This window comes from Aedes albopictus, chromosome 3 (assembly GCF_035046485.1).
Source record: "Aedes albopictus strain Foshan chromosome 3, AalbF5, whole genome shotgun sequence".
Lineage (NCBI taxonomy): Eukaryota > Metazoa > Arthropoda > Insecta > Diptera > Culicidae > Aedes > Aedes albopictus.
The window spans coordinates 169,752,721-169,773,841 of record NC_085138.1 but is presented as its reverse complement, the minus strand read 5'-3'; the positions used below and the strand labels follow the sequence as shown (position 1 = coordinate 169,773,841).

The 21,121-nt window shown below is 39.5% G+C and overlaps 1 protein-coding gene across 5 annotated transcripts in view; it reads left to right on the top strand.

Annotated features, from left to right (window-relative positions):
* LOC134292064 (phosphatidylserine decarboxylase proenzyme, mitochondrial) overlaps positions 1–20,986 on the top strand; it is a 43,825-nt gene extending 22,839 nt beyond the window's left edge. For all 5 annotated transcript variants that reach the window (XM_062860774.1, XM_062860775.1, XM_062860776.1 and 2 more), the window contains 5 exons: positions 58–215; positions 8,391–8,532; positions 9,150–9,477; positions 20,003–20,213; positions 20,279–20,986. In XM_062860774.1, coding sequence (XP_062716758.1) covers positions 58–215; positions 8,391–8,532; positions 9,150–9,477; positions 20,003–20,213; positions 20,279–20,396 — 957 coding nt within the window. In that variant the 3' untranslated portion in view covers positions 20,397–20,986. The remainder of the gene's footprint in view (positions 1–57; positions 216–8,390; positions 8,533–9,149; positions 9,478–20,002; positions 20,214–20,278) is intronic.
* The last annotated feature ends 135 nt before the right edge of the window (positions 20,987–21,121 follow it).

The following is a 21,121-nucleotide window of genomic DNA, read 5'->3' as shown; positions in this document are numbered from 1 at the left end:
CGAGCATCGTCCGTTGTTCGTAATTCTAACATTTCGCAATCCGTTTCCTCTCCGCAGATGAATATATACTGTTCGCTGCCATTGAGAATGATGAGTAGAGCCTGGGGTTGGTTGGCAGACTGCCGCGTGCCAACGCCCGCCAGACCTCTCCTCTACGGCCTGTACTCGACCGCTTTCGGCGTGAACATCGAAGAAGCTGCATCGTCCGATTTCAAGTAAGTGTAGTGATTTAATCAATTAAGAAGCTCGTCAGGTTTGCCACCTCCAGTGTTTTCCACGACCCCGAGGCGTTACCGAAATTGAATTGAAGTGCTAGTTTGTTGATGTATAGCGGTTTTAAGTAAGAGCTAGTCCCTCTGGGGAAGTGTGGAAAATGTGTAATTGCTCGTGAAATAGGTTTGATTGGCTATAATTTGACTGATTTTGTATTTCAGTGAATCGAAAGGTAAACGAAAATTTTATTCTTAGTTATTGCTTAGTAGCTGTCGCTTTCTTTCTATTGGGCTCTGTATTTCGGTTATTATTTATACTGTTTTTAGCTTTCTTATGCTCTATCAAACCGACACAACCTATTATTATGTGTATTGATTGAAATCTTTTTCAGGTTGAATAGGGCTAACAGTTTAAAACTTTCAATTTCTTTATTGAATTAGGCAGATACGGCACGTCATCCGAATCATTAAACTCTGAAGTTGTTAATATTACAGAGTTGAAAATTGTTACATCGAGTTCGCTGTAACAAAATGACCTTCATCGTTTTCAACACAATTCTCCATCGCATTGTAAAATTACAGGTTGTCTGCAGCATGGAGCTTGCTTACAACTTTGCGTGCAAGAAATTATTTTATGTAGAACTCGGGGGGATGACGAAGGGCCAGAATCAGGAACCCAACATTCGATTCAACATGGCGTTCAATTTTTTTTTATTGCTTTATATACGGCAAAAATGCGCTTGAAACATCGACACTGCTTCGCTGCTACATATAATATCGTGCAAAGTGATAAAGAAAGAGAAACAATCCTCAAAAACAACAATTTCGCTTGAAATGTGTAATTTCCGAAATAAGCACACACGAGCCACACACCCGAAAATCAGGAGCAAGTTAGGGTATACTGTCCAGAAAGTGGGTACCAAAACGCGCCGTACAAGAAACGATGATGGGTGAGGCGGCGATGTACCGAGTTTGACAGCTGTGTCACCCCACTGGTAGAACTAGCTGTCCCGGTAAACGTCGTTCTGTCTGCCTGCTGTGTTCTTTGACATGCAACTATGTAGAAAAATGCCCCGCAAAATGGAATGTCAAATTTTCTTCTTTTTCGGTGCGTTTCCGGTCTATTTCCCCAATTATTTTTTTTGTTCGAACACGTCGGAGCACTACACGAATGAAACACTGAAAGAATGATCCGTTGGTTCGTTCCCGAGCCTATTCGTGATATACAAACACCATTTCATTTTTATTTATATAGGTAGATGGAATAAAATGAAATGGAAATTAAAATGTTCGAATATTTACCTCACGTGTTGTTTTCAGATTTTCTTTCTGTGTAAGTGACTTCGTGGCCGTACGGTTAGCGGCGTCAGTCGTCTAGACGTTTCGTAAGCCTCGGAGTGCGGGTTCGATTTCCGCTCCAGTCGGGGAAAACTGTTCGTCAAACGGAAAATTCTCCATTTGGGCCACTGGGTGTTATCTGTTGTACATTGTCTGTGGTCCGTTGTTTCATGTTAGTAATGTTCAGTCCAGGTACAACATTCTCAACACGGATAATCAATGTTGACATATTTCCATGGCACTCATAAAATGAGTAATATTCCCCCAGGTTCAAAATTTGCTCGTGCCCCCGCATTTTTGTGATTTATGAATACAATGGTGATTTCTTAACCAAAAGAGATTGCTTTGTCGAGAATATTGCAAAATATTTGCTTAAGTGGGTGTACGAGCTAATTTGCAATCTGTGTAAGTAGGAAACCTAGGAAACACTCGATGTCATGGAGTTTCTCCGTTTTTTGTGCTGAGAAAGTTAAGCGTGAATGGTTTCTGTGGAGTTGCTACGTTTCTAGGGTTGAAAGTTTTTGTTTGTCATCTCACTAGTGGAAAAAATTAAACACAAACTTGCCAGCTGTCGTTAGGTTTTCCAATATGGCGGATGGTGGAATCTGACATATCGGATTACCTTCCTTTTACTTACATTGGTTCAGTCTGTGCAGCCTCTGGCTGCAGACGGTGTAGTGTCTTTAAGTTCTACCCAATGGAATGGATATTAAATTTCGTATTTTCCCACGAATTTTGTTTGTATTCCACCGGCATTTTTCCAAGATTCAAACAATTTGTTCCGGGATTTCTCCTTGCGAAACTGCCAGGATTCCTGAATTCCGGGGAATTCTATAGAGCTTTTTGGAATTTCTTCCAGAGGTTTTCTGTGTATTGCTCTCAGAGTCCTTCATAGTACTTTTCCGGCATTTCTTCTGAGTTTAACCCAAAGAACTTTTCTTCGAATTTCTACCAAGACTTATCCCGGGATCTCCACAGGAGTTTCTCCCAGACTATTTCTTAGATGTTGTCACGGAATTGAGTGACCATTTTGTCGGTTTTGAGCTGAGAATATCAAAAAAAATATTCAGATTTCAAGCTTTCAGGAACTTCTTTAAGATTATTTTTACGATGATTAGAAAAATTGCAATAATTCATAGAAAATTCGGTCGATTTTGAAACTCCATACATTTTGTATGGGATGAAAAATTGGTGAAAAACTATTTAGTCCTTGACTTGATTAAAAGTTAATGTAACTGACAGGTTTACGTCGAATAATAAATTACAATTACAATTACAACCTCATTTACTCGCAAGTGGGTTTTTGTCACTTACACCCCTTTGCTTCTAACCCCCTCAATTTGTTTTGTGTCTCTCTCAGGATTCCTCCTTAGTGATTGTCCAGGATTCCTACTGGTACTCCTCTCGAGATTTCCACAGGAGTTATTCCCAAAATTTCTGTCAGTTTCCACAAGAGGTACAAACCTGGGATTTCTACTAGAGATCCACCAAGGATTTCTTTTGAGTTTTTCACGAATTTTCTGAAGGAGTTTCTCCCGGAATTTCGTATAGAGGGTTTCCCTGTATTGGTCTCAGAGTTCCTTATGGCATTTTTCCGAAGCTGTTTCTGTGCAATTTCTTCAAGAATTTCCGTAGGCTATATGTGTCGCGTATTTGAGCGGAACAAATCTGGTCAGCCTTGTTCTTGCGGGATTTTTTTTTCGCCGTGGGATTATGTTCTACCTGATATTTCTCTAGGGACTTTTCTTAGAAGATTCCTTCCGGTGTGGCTTTCCGGGAATTGACAAGTATTTAGCCATAATTGGACAATTATGCGTAAACCGGGAGTATGTAATGTATTGCTGATATTTCTCATGGAGTTCATCTTACGGTTTCTTTCAAATATTTCAGGGGGTTTCTTTTAGTTGTTTCCAAAGTTTCTTGCGGTGATCCTACTGAAATTTTTAAAGATTTTCCCTGTACTACTTTGAGAACACTTACTGGAATTCCAGAGGTTTTCTCTTAGTTGTTTTCAGAATTTCTTGCGGTGATTCTCCTGAGATTTTTGTTAGAGAATCACTCTCAGAATTTTGGGTGTTCTTTCATTTAAGATTTCTCTAACAGCTGCTTACGGATTATTTGCCGGGAGTTATCCAGGAGTTTATCTCGGAATATTTGAATGAATTCCCTTTGAGGAATTACCGATGAAATAGCGTAAGCCATCCAGATGAAATCGCGCGAGAAATTTTGGGCAGAGCTATTAATGAAATCACGAGAGGAACTTCTGAAAAGAAAAACTGGAACAACTGTGTTTTTTTTCGAATTCTGGGAATTATTCCGAGGGGAAAATTCGAGGAACTCTGAAAACCTGTAAGAGAAGTTTCGGAAAAAAAACTACGGGTGGAATCCCGCGAGGAAATGTAAGAAAAATCCGGAAAATCATAGGAAACATCCTTGAAGTACTTCTGCAGATATCCCGCGAAAATTCCGGTAGAAACGGTTGGAAGGCCATTCTGGAAAACGACTCAGAGAGATTCCTGAAAGAATTTTATAAAACTTATCTAGGATCTCTGGAAAATATCCAGCATATCGGGAAACCCTCCGGAAGAAATCCCGGAAGCTACTCGTTCAGAAATCGCGTGGAAAACTCCTGCAGAAGTTCTGGGATGAACTCTTCGTAGTTTTGTACCGTAAAACGGGGTAACTTAGATAGTTTTTCAGCCAAGTTTCTTAATACTTTTCCATGTGACAGTATTTTCCTTAGTTTTGTATTTTTAAAACAAGTAGGGTGTGGGCACCTGTTTTGACCAGTCTAAGGGAAATCATTTTTAGAAAAATAGTCAATAATCCAATGATAACTACCAATGTGTTAAATGAAAGGTTTCAATCTATATTTTAAGGAAAAATACAGAAATCAAGCTAATACTTGATTTTTGCATTAAAAGTGGCACTGGCCAAAATAGAACCTTAGCATCAGTTTTGGCCATATTCTTAAATTTGGTTTTCTGTTTTGGCCAATCACGTGTATTTTTTATGGGAGTGGCCAAAATAGAAGCACCTGGCCAAAATTGATACATGAGAGCTGATTTTTTAAAGAAAATTATTTTTTCTAACATTTTTTAATCAAAATCTATGGTATTCACAGCTGTAATCATCATATTATAATAAGATCTACTCGTCAACTATAAATTTATTCCGATTGGATCACAACTGGCTGAATAACGCCCTATGGCCAAAACACCTGACTGGCCAAAACTGATCCTTCTACCCTACTGGAGTCTCAGTTGTCAATTGGAATTGAGAGACCGGCAAATTTTAAAATTTTTAGGTGACCAATATTTTTTATATGAGCGAGAATCACATTTTCAATTTGGGGTAACTTTGATAGTGCCCTGAAAAACACAACAAATCTAAAAAAAAAAATATTACAGATTGCAATCTTAGGCATATCAGCATGATTGAATTTTTATAATAATACATGGGTTTTTCATAAAATTCAACATATAAAATTGAGTTTATGGAGTACTGAGTGAAAAACTCAGAGAAATCAGCTATCAACATATGCTACGCATAGTAGGTTTTCTTTATTTGAGTTGTTTTTGAAAATTATAAACAAATTTAGAAATCATCAGTTCTAACTACAAGGGCATTGCATACGTTTAGGCGTTTATCGGTGTATAGAGAATTCTGTCTCATTTTATTCGTGAAAATACGCTTCGTTAAGAGATTTACTGCAAGATTTAAAGTCTACTATGATCGATCTACCAAGTAGCCATTCATTGAAAAAAAAGGCAAAACATTGTTTTACAGCATATTGTTTGAAAGTGTTGACAAATGTCCATATTTTTTTTTGTTTAATGTAAGCTTGGTTGCAATAGAAAAACCTCTGAAATGGACCTTCATATGTAAAGTATTGATCCACGTTAGCCATTTTCTTAACTGATTGAAGAAATCATAGTTACACCACGTTACACTCAATCCTGTTTTTACACGATTTTATTTTGCGCGACTTTTTTACGCGATTTTCTCAAAGTTACGCGAACTTTTTTTACACGAACTTTTTTTGCGCGGACGCATCCATCGTGTAAAAACAGAATTGAGTGTATATAATAAAATATACAATGCCTACCGTACGGTACCCTAGACGGTACCTTTTATTTCCGCCCTGTTTTACTTATCCTTTGACAGATACGCGTATTTCGGTTATACAACTTGTAATCTTCCTCCGTGTCAGTTATCCACTCAGGGACTCTGATAGAAATCCCTGACACAACTCTCAGACATCCCGGAACTCTGGGAGCAAATCCGGAAAAATCTCCGAATGGGATCTTAAGAGAAACTCCTGGAGAAAATGATTTACAGTAGCTTACCGTTCTCAATGTGCATCTTGGAGAATTACAAAGTTCATTAAGTCAATAACGACGCCGGCTACGTCCTTGCGGTCATCGAGGAAGGGAAGAAATGTTAGTGCGGCGTTCGTTGCTACTAGAGACCGAGAACACCTCATCTTCTCCATGACTGTCGCGGCAAGGGGTTTGGGTTAGTAGGAAGGTCACATGATCTGCATCAAGGTTGTTAATCGATAAATTATCGCCGATAATTTAACGTTAAATATGATCTCGTTGACAGTTTTCCGATAATTCGAAGTTAACGATAAATAGTGCATTACATTAACGTTATCGTTATCGCGTCTTCGATAACTTATCGAAAACTATCGAGTTAAATGCCAAGAGGAAAAAAATCGTTGGTGAAGAGATTTTGTACTTTTTTCAATAAATGTTCCCGTCCGTGTGTATAACTAATGTATGAACATTTTGGGTTAATTTTTTCCCAAATCTTAAAGAAAACCAATACGCATCGCAATATGCTACGTTTCAAAATATAATTGCCTGGGAAAGAATCTCTTGTTTAATACTATGATGAACAAGAACCGGTGAGATTATCGATGAAGTTTACACAAGAATGAAAGGTTTCAGGAAGTGGGAAAATTTCCAATGGAACCGTTAGAAGAATCGTTGGGGTTCCTGGTAGAACTTCCGATGAAACGCAAGGAATTACTGAAAGAATCCGTTGCATCTTTCCCGATAGAATTCCTGGCAAAATATTCGGAAACCCTGGTGGAATTTTCTATGCAATCATTGGAGGGATTCCCTAAGCAATCCTTGTGGATTTTATTTAGGAATGACGGCAAATTGTCAATGGAACCCCAGGCAGGATCCCCGTAAGAGTAGCGTGGAATTACTGACTTTTGTGACTTTGCAACTTTTGCGATGGAATTCCTGGCAAAATACTCGGAATACCTTACGAGATTTTCGAAGGAATCATCGGCGGAATTAACAAGGCAATCCGGTGGAATTTATTTTGAAACGGCAGCATTCCCGTAGAAAAGGCGGTTTATTGAAGCAAAAGCCATTGAGCATCTGCGCAGATGGACTGTCATTTTACAAATGCAAAAACTGAAAGACCAAATTTAGACTACACAGAATGGAAGTAATGATTAATTAATAATCGTCGAAAACCGCTGGAACATCTGTGCTACCATGAGATAGAAGTTTAATACTATTCGAGCTACATATAAGGTATAAGGTACGCGGGAAGATACGCAAGGATGGGAACAGTCACTTGCTATTTTCTCAGTTTAGAAGCGTGCTTTCAAGAAACGGTATATGGACAACTTGCCTTGTGATTTTGTCTAAAAGTTTTCCGAGTTTAGTAGGGGTCGCACACGCACACGCATACCGAAGTCATGAGGAAGCTGTGAAGGCGACTTTCCACGAGGTGACTGAAAATTACACTCACCTTGTGGATAGTTACTCTCCATTCTATTCGGAAACTTTTAGACAAAACCACAAGGCAAATGTCGTCCATATACCGTTTCTTGATACCACGCTTCTGGGCTGAGGAAACAGCAAGTGAGTGTAACTCTTGGCAAGTGAGTGTTCCCATCCCTGATTTGATCTACGAATGGTATATCGTTTGGCCATTCTGGCATCATATAATTATAACCGGATTGGGTCTCCAGTTAGCCTAGTGGTTAAGGCTATGGATCGCCAACCCGGAGACGGCGGGTTCGATTCCCGTTCCGGCCGGGAAAATTTTCTCGACTCCCTCGACTTGCCTCACAATATATAAATTCATGCAATGGCAGGCAAAGAAAGCCCTTCAATTAATAACTGTGGAAATGCTCAAAGAACACTAAGTTGAAGAGAGGCAGGCCAAGTTCCGGTGGGAACGTCAAGCCATACAGAAGAAGAAGATAATTATAACCGAAATACAGAGAAAGCCTTACATGTTTTTACGTTATTCGTATTCAATACACTTACCAATGGATATTGACATACCGAAAAGTTTTAAATACAAATGTGCTCTTTAAACATCTTTAAAATGCAAACAGAACACACAAATTCAATCGAAAGATCACATAATTACTTAAGGTGAATCGGGACGCTGTGTTATTTTTCCTATCTTACCTCTCTTTCTAACAATTTGCCTCGCGATTTTGAAGATGGTAATCTCGATTTCTATCGCACAGATGAGGCTGAAAAACAATCAGCATATGCACTGCAAGTGAGCATACACAATGATAGATTTTTGTTCCATTATATGAAGTAGAATCTGAGATTACCATCTTAGTAGCAACAGAGCAATGGCGGATATTTCCTCGACCGTCCCGTCCGCCCTTAAAACTTTTCCGTATGAATCTGCTTTCGTTTGGCTAAACCTTGCTGTATTGGTGTAGTTTGTACTCATACCTTCGCAGTTGGCTTTCCTTTTTCCGGTGTTTGGAGTGTTGTTTCAAGCTCGTCGATATGCAGTGCAGTATGTATCGTAGCTAATCTCAACGCATATTTATTTTTGCAGAAATTATCGTAGCTTAGCGGAATTCTTCACCCGATCACTGAAGGAGGATGTACGCTATGTGGACCCGAAGAGTTGCATCGTATCACCATGTGACGGACGAGTTTTGCACTTCGGTACCGCCACCAACTGTCATATCGAGCAGGTATGTTTAGGAATATATCATCAATGGAACCGATAGATTGGTATGAGGACCCTTGTCACAATGTTCTCGACTACACAGCAAAGTCACGCTGGAGATGGTTCGAATCACACACGATGTTCACTACAGTAGAGTATCTCGACATCCTGATGAGATGACCTAAGAAGATTCTACCGAATAATCGAAGCTTTTGCTTTGCTCTTGGATTTCATATAGGCACTTTGGTAAAGTATTGAATTGAATTGAATACTCTTTTTTAATTTTCCTGCTTTCTTATAAATTTCCAAAAAAAAAACTTATCGTTATTTATAATATTCGTACAGATGTATATAGATTAGAAATAGTTTCTTTTGCATAGCAAACATGTCAGAGTTGTACTTGAATCTCATGTTTAGATGTTTTGTTTGAAAAAAAAAACTACCTACTTCAACATACACTCTCGAAGAGTTCGAACATATTTGAAACACTTCGATCAAAAATCATGCTGAAGGCGATTCTAAAATCCGTTTCGCCTCCGCAATGCTCGACACGCGACTGATCCACCCAAAACAACAAACAAGATAAAATATGCAAATAAAAAAAACAATTGCCCTATAATAAAAAAAATCTCACATTTCCAGGTCAAAGGCGTCTCGTACAGTCTGGAGGAGTTTCTGGGGCCAGCCACCTGGAGCGATAAGAACGACTGCCCGACAATCGTCGAGAAGATCAAAAAGAAATCACCCGACAATGCGCTGTATCAGTGCGTCATCTACTTGGCACCGGGCGACTATCATCGGTTCCACTCGCCGGCCGCCTGGAAGCCGGAGATCAGGCGACACTTTTCGGGCGAGCTCCTGTCGGTGAGTCCGAAAGTCGCCAAATGGATGCCGGGGCTGTTCTGTTTGAACGAACGAGCGCTCTACGTCGGCAAGTGGACGCACGGATTCTTCAGCTTCACTGCAGTGGGTAAGTTTTTCGACGAAACGCATGCTCGAACGATGATTGCCTCCCGGATCTCTGAGAAAGTGGCGTGTGTAAATGAGCGCGATGGTGTGATTGCCGCACCGTTTTCCGTTATCTCGTGCTGTAGTAGTAATGCTGTAATCGGTGGCTCAATTTGCTCCCGGAGTATTGATGAGGTGATGTTTAGTGTGAACGGTTAAACTCCTGGACGCGCCATGCATTGATAAGAGCGCCAACGCGGATCTGCGGCAACATAATAACATAATAATAACTGACCTTTGACGACTGCGTATGGCATGGGAAAATTTAGAGCTAATATAAAGCTTTATCATCAGTTAACTGGAGATGTGCTTCTATTATAAACGAAATCAGGAAAAAATGACATACAAATCGTCGTGGGTGTAACTAGATTACCTTTTATCTTATCTTGTATGTATCGGCTGATTTTGCCGGAATAAGTTTATAGAAAAGGTTCATTGAACTTTAGAGAATTAGGTTGTAGGCTGACACCTGGTTAGACTGTTACAAAATTTATATTATTATTTAGAAGGTGGTGGTTTCAGGATACGATGGTGAATATACAATAAATACTTAATCTAGTTTTGTAACCAAAGTGACTTACAAAAATCCTAGGAATACCAACTGGGAAAATTATAAACTAATTTTGCAATCCAATAATAATGTAACAATAAATGGAAATATTGAAACACAGGAACAACTGGATAAAATTGCAGAAAATATCACAGGAAAAATTATCCAGGCGTATGATGCCACTTGTCCAGTCAAGGAAGAAATCTCAAATAGAGATGTACCTTGGTGGAACAAAACTTTAAACAACTTAAGGAAAAAATCCCGGAAACTTTTCAATCGAGCAAAAGTTTCGGGAAAATGGGATGAATATAAAAAAAACCCTTACACTTTACAATAAAGAAATAAGAAAATCTCGAAGGAAAACCTGGAGGTCTTATTGTGAAAACATAGAAAAAACCCCAGATGTAGCAAAACTGCAAAAAGTTCTTTCCAAAGACCATTCAAATGGCCTGGGAAGTTTGAAGAAAACAGACGGGAGTTTCACTGTTGATACAAACGAAACACTTAAAATAATGATGGAAACTCATTTCCCTGGATCAAGTTTACTATCAAGTGATGATGAAGATGGTACGGGAGTTGATGAAAATTATAGGCCAATACGGACTGTAGACACCAACTTTATTATACCGGATGCAATCTTCACACGATCTAAAGTTGAATGGGCAGTGAACTCCTTCGAACCATTCAAATCTCCGGGAAGGGATGGCATATTTCCTGCACTTCTTCAGAAGGGTGGAAAAGAGTTGCTAGATTCCCTTACTAGTATTTTTAAATGCAGTTTAACTTTAGGGCATATACCTAAAGTATGGACTCAAGTTCGAGTAGTTTTTATTCCAAAAGCGGGTAAAAAAGACAAAGCACAACCAAAATCTTTCAGGCCTATAAGTCTTACGTCTACCATACTCAAAATTATGGAAAAGATAATAGACGAATACATAAAATCAAATTATTTACAAAGATATCCTCTCAGTAGATATCAAGTACGCTTACCAGGAAAGAGATTGCTCTTGTAGCATTTCTTGATATAGAAGGTTTGATAATGCATCTTACAGCTCTATTGACAATTCGATGACAAATAGAAACTTCGATCCTTGTATCAAAAAGTGGATAATGGAAATGCTGAATAATAGAAAAGTATCGGCTGAATTGGGAGAATCATCCATAACTGTAAAGACTACCAGGGGATGTCCTCAAGGGGGTGTATTGTCCCCCTTACTATGGTCACTTGTTGTTGATGATCTTCTTAATACACTAGTGGAAAAAGGCTTCGAAGTCATCGGTTTTGCAGATGACGTAGTTATAATAGTGCGTGGAAAGTTTGCCAGTATCATAACAAACAGAATGCAATCTGCACTAAACTGCACCTGGCGTTGGTGTCAAAACGAAGGATTGAACATCAACCCTTCAAAAGCAGTTTTAGTGCCATTTACCCGCAGAAGAAAACCTGCTTTGAAAACTTTGAAAATTAACGGATCTATCTTAAAATACTCGTCAAATGCTAAATATCTGGGAGTAATTCTAGATGATAAACTTAACTGGAACTTACACTTAGAACATGTAATTAACAAAGCCACGAGTGCTCTTTGGGTAAGTAAAACTACGTTTGGAAGAAAATGGGGGCTCAAACCAAAAATGATTAATTGGATCTATACGGTTATCGTAAGACCCAGGATAGTCTATGCGTCGCTGGTTTGGTGGCCTAAGACAAAACAATATACAACACAAAGAAGACTCGAAAAGTTACAACGTTTGGCTTGTATGGCTATAACAGGAGCAATGCATAGTACACCGTCAAAGGCCTTAGATGCCGCTCTTTATAAACTTCCACTGCATCAATATGTGCAGAAGGAAGCTGAAATGAGTGCCCTAAGGCTAAGAAGAAGTACTATATTACTGGAAGGTAATCTTGTCGGGCATCTCAGTATACTGAAAGATTTTCCCGTTAATCAATTAGTAGTAATGAATGAAGACTGGATGGATAAGAGACTGAACTTTGATATACCATACACAGTGGTCAACACTGATCGTCAAGTATGGGAGTCGGGGGGACCGAATATCTTACCAGGATCGGTTATTTTCTACACAGATGGCTCAAAAATGAATCATGGCACTGGAGCTGGAATTACCGGGCCAGGGCTGAATATTTCAATATCAATGGGAAAATGGACAACCGTTTTTCTTGCAGAAATATATGCAATTCTGGAGTGTGTGTCTGTATGCCTTAAGAGGAAGTACAGGTATACACGGATTTGCATATTTTCAGATAGTCAGGCAGCTTTGAATGCACTAAAATCTTTCACATGTCAGTCTAAACTGGTGTGGGAATGCATTGAACTACTGAAACAGTTGGCCGCTAAAAACCAGGTTAATCTGTACTGGGTACCAGGCCACTGTGGAATAGAAGGTAATGAAAAAGCTGATACACTTGCCAGAGAAGGCTCTGAAGTTCAATTCATAGGCCCAGAACCATTCTGTGGTGTATCTAAATGTGAAATACAAATGGAAGTAAAGCGATGGGAGGATCAAATGATACAATCAAACTGGATTGCTACGAAAAAATCAAGACAATCCAAACTGTTCATAACTCCGAATGACAAAACTACAGAAAAACTATTAAACCTAAATAAAAAATCTCTGAGCATAGCTATTGGGCTTCTCACGGGGCACTGCCCGACACGATATCATTTGAAAAATATTAATCGATGTCAAACTGATGTCTGTCGATTCTGTAACTATGCAATTTAGACCTCTCACCATCTGTTATGTGACTGTCCAGCACTATTTGTGCGTAGAAGACAATATTTGACCAAGGGTATTCTAAATCCTTCTGAAATTGGGTTGAAAAATCCCAATTTGATGGTTGATTTTATCCTAAGAATCATCCCAGATTGGGGTACTTCGCATAATCAGCAAACGACGTCAACCCTCAATGGTGACTCGTCGTCCTGAACAAATGCGAAACTAAACAGGGGTAATGGTCGCAGTGGTTCAAATCCCAACAAAAAAAAATCTAATTTTGCCTCTTTCTGGAATTGAACTGAGAATTATGAACAGGACTCTATAGGATATGCTATGAGATACTATGGGGTGAGCTTTGAGCATCTCGGCTGTGCGATCGACTCCCGAGGCTCTGTTCGACTTCATGCTACAGATGGCTGTTCTCCTGCAATGATGGAGCTTCGGTGTTGACACGGGTAATGCTTTGAACTTTTGGCGGGACATTCTGAGCTGTTGGTGGCGTAGCCGGCACTTGGAAAAGGTTTTCAAAGTGCTCGAACCAGCGTTTCAACTGGTCAGTCGGGTCGGTCACAATAACTGTCCAGACTCCAGACATGCATTTCCCCATTTTTTCTCCCATTAAGTTGACGTGAGACATCGTAGAGGAGACGAATGTCGCCGGTGTTTGCGGCTTTCTCGCCTTCGTCGGCTAGGGAGTCCGTCCACGCTCTTTTATGCCGTCTACATGAGCGTTACACTTCCTTCTCGAGAGACGAATAACGCTGATGTGCTACGGTGCTGGCTCCTCGTTTTTTCGCTCGCTCTATCGCGGCTTTGGCGTTCCTTCGCTTCTCTATCTTACTTCTGGTATCATCTATGATCCACTGCTTTCTTCATGTGCATAGCTCACCCAAATTATTCTCGTCGATGGCGATGAAGGCGTTCTTGATGACGCTTCTACAATTCCACCTTCTGGAAAATCCGCAGCACGGTTCTCCAACTCCTCGACGAAGGACCTGTTCACCGCAGCGTCTTCCAGTCGGCGTGTGTTGAACAGTCACCCGATTTTCTCTTCCTGTTGATGTATCCGAGCGATGCGCTGCCGCATCTGGCCGATTAAGAGATGATGATCGGACGCAATGTCGGCGTCCCATATTGATTTTGGCCGCCATCTTGGATTTTTATACCAAAACATTTTTTTTTTTCACCATTTTCAAAATTTTTGCAACAATTGAAAGCTAAGACATTTATACATAACATATCAAAAAATTAGAGATGTCTTTTTCTTCTTTCAAAAGTTATCTGTCGTTTTGTAAATCATGCCACTTTTGCGCACTGGGCGGGTGCCAGCCGTTTATACCTAAACCTCGTTTTACGTCCACTATTGGCTTAGCGAAATAAAATTATACTGCCTAAATAATACTTAAAATTAACTTTTTTATATTTTTGTACACTTCTCCTAATCACGGAAATGTTTTAAAAAATATAAAAATGTTGAGTTTGCTCATTGTCCTGGCGGTAGAATTATTTGTCGCTTAGCCATGCATGGATGTAAAAAAAGGACGAGGTGTACTTAAATTCAACGATATTTCGCAGTGTTTATGAACACGAATTTAAATTCTGAGTCCACAAACGGAAAGCTGATGGTTTAAGCTTTTCAAAACACTCTAAAAGTTATGAAAACAATGCCCGCATCATTGAGAAACAGTCAAAAACGGAAACGAACCTCCGATTTGGCCAAATTTTGCGGCACGCGCCTTTGTGTATACATGCAGGCGTAAACTCGGAAGCTGTTGCATGTCGTTGCCGGTGCGCATGGAAATGTATGGAGAAAATGTGGATTAATTTACAAAACTGCAGAAAACTTTTGATAGGAAAAAAAGACATCTCTTATTTTTTGATATGTTGTGTATAAATGTCTCAGCTTTCAATTGATGCAAAAAATTGAAAATCGGTTGTTGCCATCATGGTGAAAAAATGTTTTGGTATAAAGATCCAAGATGGCGGCCAAAATCAATATGGCCGATCCTACTTTGTATTATTGTAAATAGTAGCTCTATCTTTCCTCTTTTCAACAACAATTCGTTTTGAGGTGGTTTTTGGAGAAACTTTCGAGTTATAACTAGAGTCAGTCTAGTTAGAGTCTGGCGGACTGTCACTTTCGATCGGAGCCAATCGAGCATGACGTCACGGTGTAGCATTTATCGGTGAGGACACTATGACGTCATGCTCGATTGGCTCCGGTCGAAAGTGACAGTCCGCCAGACTCTAATTATAGGGACTCTAGTTATAACGGTTTAAATGAGCCACCATTTGACCAAAATCGAGGGGTCTGCAAAAATTGTTGTGGCTCTAACTAACGGGGGGTCCATCAATTTGAGTAACCAAATGCATTTTTCTTACTTTTTTAGCGAGGGCTTTCAGGAAATCGGCACTTTAAACATTTTTGAAGACAAGGTGTATATAGTGGGCCGGTCTCAGCGAGAATTTCCCATATTTAGCTTAGCTTAGCTTAGACTGACTGCACATATCTATGGTTGCTACTCCGTGATTGACCCGAACCAATGACAGTTGCACAATGAATCAACTGAATAATTGACTGGGAGTGGTCAACATTCTCACTGTGCACGCTTCAGAGGTTCTCTTTAACGGTACAATAACGGCGCCGGCCACGTCCTTGCAGTCAGGTTGGGAGAGGGAAGGAATGTTAGTTGCAACCTTGTGTCTTGTGAAAGACCGCGTTTACCGCTGCGACTCCACCAAAAGCTGCAGGATGGAATGCTTATCAGGAAGGTATCGTTGGGTCTGGATTCACTTTGATAAGTAATATGACCTTTTGAAGTTGAAACATGACACGCAAACTGCGGCGCTACTGCTCGCTTCTCGCGGAAAGCGAGCAATCGACCACCAGCGTTCGGTAGTTGCTCAATATTTGCTATAAATGACGACCATCTAGCAACTGACAACAGCTTCGTCGGACCGCCATCAGCATGGTTGATTTTTGCGAACTAATCCAACCACCGCGCAAAACACACTCCCGACGCACGAACACATTCACCCACACGACGAAATCCATCCAGCAACTGACAACAGCTTCGACGGGCCGCCATCAGCATGCTTGACTCTGCGAGCGAGTCAAACCATCGCGAAAAACACACTTCTGACGCACGAACACATTCACCCACACGACGAAATCCATCCAGAAACTCCCGGTCTCAGCGAGAATTACCCATATTTAATCGATTAATTTGGGGATGCCGTATAACTATTATTTAACAACTGTGGAAAGGCTGAAAAAGCACCTTTTCAAGATGTTATTCAGTTAGTGGTTACCTAGGTGCTGCGAATAGAAACCAGGGGACTGTTATGGTCTTCTTGTTTTCTTACCCCGTCAGATAGGTTGTCAGCTTGAGCCCTACGCTTGAGCCGCTGTTATGCTGGCTACGAAAACATTGCATTGGAGGGATAGGGATGCCAATTCCTTGATAGAAACGGTTTTATTTTTCAAGCTAGCTAACACACACCTACACACTCCCGGCACACAGCTTGTAAACACGCACGAGCGTTCAATTTTCTTGCAACCACCTCTCTCAGCGCGGTTGTCAAACACGCCGTCGCGACGCTGTTCGGAAATGGTAAACATGATCAATCCCTCATTATTCCAATTTTGTTCTCGTGTTCAAAGTTTATTATTTTCCATTCGCGATGGAATTTCTGATAGATAGTTGTTTCAAAATTAGCTAAAATAGGCTTAAAACAATGTTTATCCTTCTCCTCGCTTTCCAACGGCTTGACAGCGGCAAATGGAGATATCGTGACAACTGGTTTGATTATATCCGCAGCACCTAGATAACAATACTCTTCAATCAATCACACAGGTTCAACAAGGTTTAACATAACCTCCATCTTCAATGTTTGGCTTCCGCTGAGAGAGCATATTGAGTCAGTCCGCGATACTCAGGTGGTTACATAGGAGCCATAAAAAAAGATCTATGACTTGGTGGCATAGCTGCTAGCTGCTCGCACAGCATATAGGGTATCGCGCCACATGGGCGGTGGCTTCTATATTCGTCTGTTTTCCACTATAATTCAGTCAATTTTGGACCAATTGACTTGAAATGACGTACATGGGTAAATACTGTACCTATCTAACCACATTCCAAAAGTTGTGTCAATTGGTTCAAATTTGACTGAGTTATAGTGGAAAACAGACGAATATAGAAGCCACCGCCCAAGTAGCGCGATTCCCTACATGTTGATAAAGTTCGCCAGATTCATTGGTATAGGGCTTGCATAGAAGCTTCCGTCCATAAGCACAACACAGTAATTCAGCATCAAGCCGTATTGAGAACGCTTTGTTGACGTTTACATCCGCAATAAATGTTAGTTGGGAATATTGCATCACATTGACTCACCTCGATATCTCCAAAACCTGAGTATTTACAAAGATACTGTCTTCAGCAAAGTTATTCAGAAGCCTAAAGCAACAACTTTTCTTAAAGCGACATTTGTGTTGGTGTACTGGTTTTAGAGATGTCGAGGTGAGTCAGGGTGATGCAATATTGTTGCAATACTTTTTGTGAGTCTATACATAAGTATGACGGCTAGTGTAGGTAAGTTTAATCTTTGCTTGACAAGATCGTTAGTTGTTTTGTCTTTTCTCCCATCACGCCTGGTGTATATCCTCATAGGAGGAATCCTTGTAAAAACCTTCAAAAGAAGGTAATTTCTGGAGGAATTCCTGGAAGAATTACAGGAGATATTATAGAACGAAACCGTACAGAAATATTTGATGGAATTCATGGAATAATTCCTGGAATAATCATTGGAATAATTCCTATTGACATCTTAGAAGAAATATCTGTTATAATTTCGAATTAAATTCCTGGAGAAATTTACAGAAGAATTCATGAAAATAGTTTTGTGGAAAGTGATATCAACTATTAAATCTGTGGAGATATGGAGCAATTTCTAGAAGAATTCCAGTAGAAATGGCTAGAGAAATTCTAGCATGAACAGCCAAAGGCTGAAGGCTTTAGGACAGAAGGTCGAAGGACAAATGTTCGAATGGTACAAAAGATCGAATGAACAAAATTTTTAGTAGACCAAGTTATCAGCTGATAGCTGGTGTGTCTCACCTAAAAGAAATAAAATTTGATGAGTCTTTGTTGTTGCTCATTGAGAGAACATTATATATAGTGCTGTTATAGAAATCATATGCGTTTCGGTCACTAACATTTCCATAGGAAATGTTTCCTTCTTTTGTTTATAGGCTGTTCTTGTAAGTTTTGTTACTGAAATAATTATTGACTCTTTAGGTACTTATATTTCAATCAGAAATTTTGCCTTCTTTTATTCAATAGCTGTTCTTCCTAGTTTTACTGCAGAAATATTCATTGACTACTTGTGTTTAGTGATCATCCTCTCTTGGAATGATAGGTAGTTCCTACAAATTGCACTGTATAAGTTAATAATTTCATTTTGTTTGCTCATATAACACCCAGAGATTTATCCTTCCCTGATTCATAGACCGTTCGACTTTATTAACCCTAGTAGAATGTTGGGGTCGATATGACCCAGCAAAGACAGGCACTCTGAACGTGCACAACGCCATCGTGGTGCGAAAAACCTAGCATCTTAGGGGGGTTAAATCGCTGTAATGATTGGAGTTTAAAATGACAATATTTCAATCAATGATTCATCCTTCTTCTACCCATAGGCTGCTCTATCAAGAAATATTGTTGTCCACATTTAACTTCAATGAATAACATTACTTTCTGTCATTTTTTGACATCCTATCTTTCCTATCCTATCTTTCATTCTTTCAATAATGTTTTTTTATGAAGTTGTTGAATAATTTTAGAATCACTGGTTCTATTTTCTATTTTTATCGGAATTATAGTTGTCGTTTTTCTGTCATACTTTGATCACTTTTTCATGTGTTCAAATTTGTCTTTTGTTCTATTCGACCTTTTGTCCATTGGACCTTTTGTCCCATTCGACCTTTTGTCCTTCTACCTTTTGTCCTTCGACCTTATGTCTTTCGATCTTTTGTCATAGATTCGGGCTAAAAGTCTCTATAATAAAGACAAATCAATCAATCAATCCAGCATGAATTCCTGGGAAATTTCCAGCAAGAAATTCTTCCTGAAGCAACAGGATATGTGTGCCATCAGTAATCTCACGTTCCCATATTCATCCTATTCGAAAACAAGCGATTACGGCACCAGTTGATTCCGTTCTTTTTGTTTTCATGCGTGCTCACTTCTAACCAAAAAATACAAAAATATGAATCAAAACAAACAACGCTTCAATCAATAGAAATACACTAGAACGCCAATGGCGCTGTACTCAGTTTTCCTATTTAATTATTTTAATAACTTTAGTTGTAATAATTGATTATTTTCAAGTGCCCATCTTGTAGAGGATCTTTTGTTTTGGTAAACAAAATTTATTTGACACGTATAGTACCGCTACTGACGCTCTAAGGGCGAGGCTACTAAACTAGATGTTAGTCACACGAACAGTCGCGACTTTGGATTTCTGTGGCTGGTTATTCTAATCTTCAATCCTTTGTTTTTCGTAGGATGAAAATGGGAGCCACCTGCTTAATAAGGGAACTAATAACCTACCAAAATATATTCCTAGAGGAACCCCCGTTAAATCAATAGATAAAGCCCTATAAGGGAATCTTCTACAGGAATCTCTGGATACATTCCTAGAGAAGCTCCTGTAGAAATCTATGAAAAAAGTCCTGCAAGAATATCAGCAAGAACTTCTGGAAAAAATCCCAGCAAGAGTTCCTGAAAGGATCCCAACAAAAAAAATCTAAAGGTATCACAGCAGGAATGCCTGAAAAAATATCTGATGAGATTCTTATAGAAGTCCCCGGAAGATTTCCTAGAGGAATTCCCGCAAATTTCTGGAAGAATTTCCAGAATGAAATTTCCAGAGGAATCGCGACAGGAATTTCTGGAAAACCCACAGCAGGAGTTACTCGAATCCTAAGAAATTATTAGATAAATTCTAGATAAATCAACGGAGTAATTCTAGAATGAATTGTTTGAGAAATTCCTACAAAAAATCTGGATACCTGCTTTTTACTACTGAAAGTCACTACCTCCAGAGGTCTACCACGTCTTCGCGCAATAGGCATTCATCAGTTTTATTTGGCCATTCCAGTTTTACTCTTTCTAAACGAGCTTTATTTTTTTTTCAGGTGCAACCAACGTCGGTTCTGTTCAAATCTACATGGACGAGAAGCTGAAGACAAACCAATGGGTGGGTTTGGAAGTGGGAACCCACCGGTGCAAGCAGTACGACGAACTCGTTCTGCCGGCTGATTCGTTCCTAGGGAAGGGCGAACTGCTGGGACAGTTCAACATGGGCAGCACCATTGTGCTCATCTTTGAGGCTCCACGAGATTTCAAGTATGTTTGGGATGATGTGGTGAAGATGATTGAAGTCTTGAACTGATGGGGTTCTTTTCCTACAGGTTCAACCTCCAACCAGGGCAGGTGGTGCGGATGGGTCAACGTCTGGGATGTGTTGGCGACAAAGACGACACGATCGAAGATCTGAACAAGACGAAGAAACTAATCGAATCTATGTGATGGAAGGTGTTTTCTTAGGCCAACCGATTAGCTGGACAATAGTTTATATAGGGTTTTTCAATTTTGGCTTGTAAGAGGAACAAGCCCCAGAACTCCGTACCTAGGCAGCGCATTTTAACGTGACTTTAAAAGCGTGAGAAGCCTTTTTGTTACACTCAGTGTACTGTGCTGCAATGATGACTATCATCGATCGCTATACCTTTAATTACTCAGTTTCACGACTGCAACAGTTGATGCGACTTTCATTCGCAGTTATGTAGTTTTCCCCAAACTGTGAGTATCACACTCACATCCACAACGCAAACAAAACCATTGCAATCGTAGTACATATTGTACGTGTATTCTTTTTGAAATAATTACAGTAAGAAAATAACGAAAGTAGAAACCAGTAGTTTTCTCTTTAATTCGTGGACGGCTGAGTGTGATTTCTTCGGTTTATTGTGTGCAGAGATTTTCGATTTAGTTCCTCCATCTACTAAAATTGTTCAGTAGTTAGAGAACAGATTACCTCTATTGTTTAAGTAGGATCTTAGCTATCTAAACAATTTTAAATGCTTAAGAGTTTTGTAAATAAAAAATGTTTTCTAATATGTAACGTCTTTTATTCCTTGTCTTACTCGTATATATGAGAATTATGCTTTAGTGTGCATTTATTTGTTTTTTTTTGCCATACTACCCTGTTCATTCGACAACGACAGAACAGACATTGTTTGAAATGCAGTTTA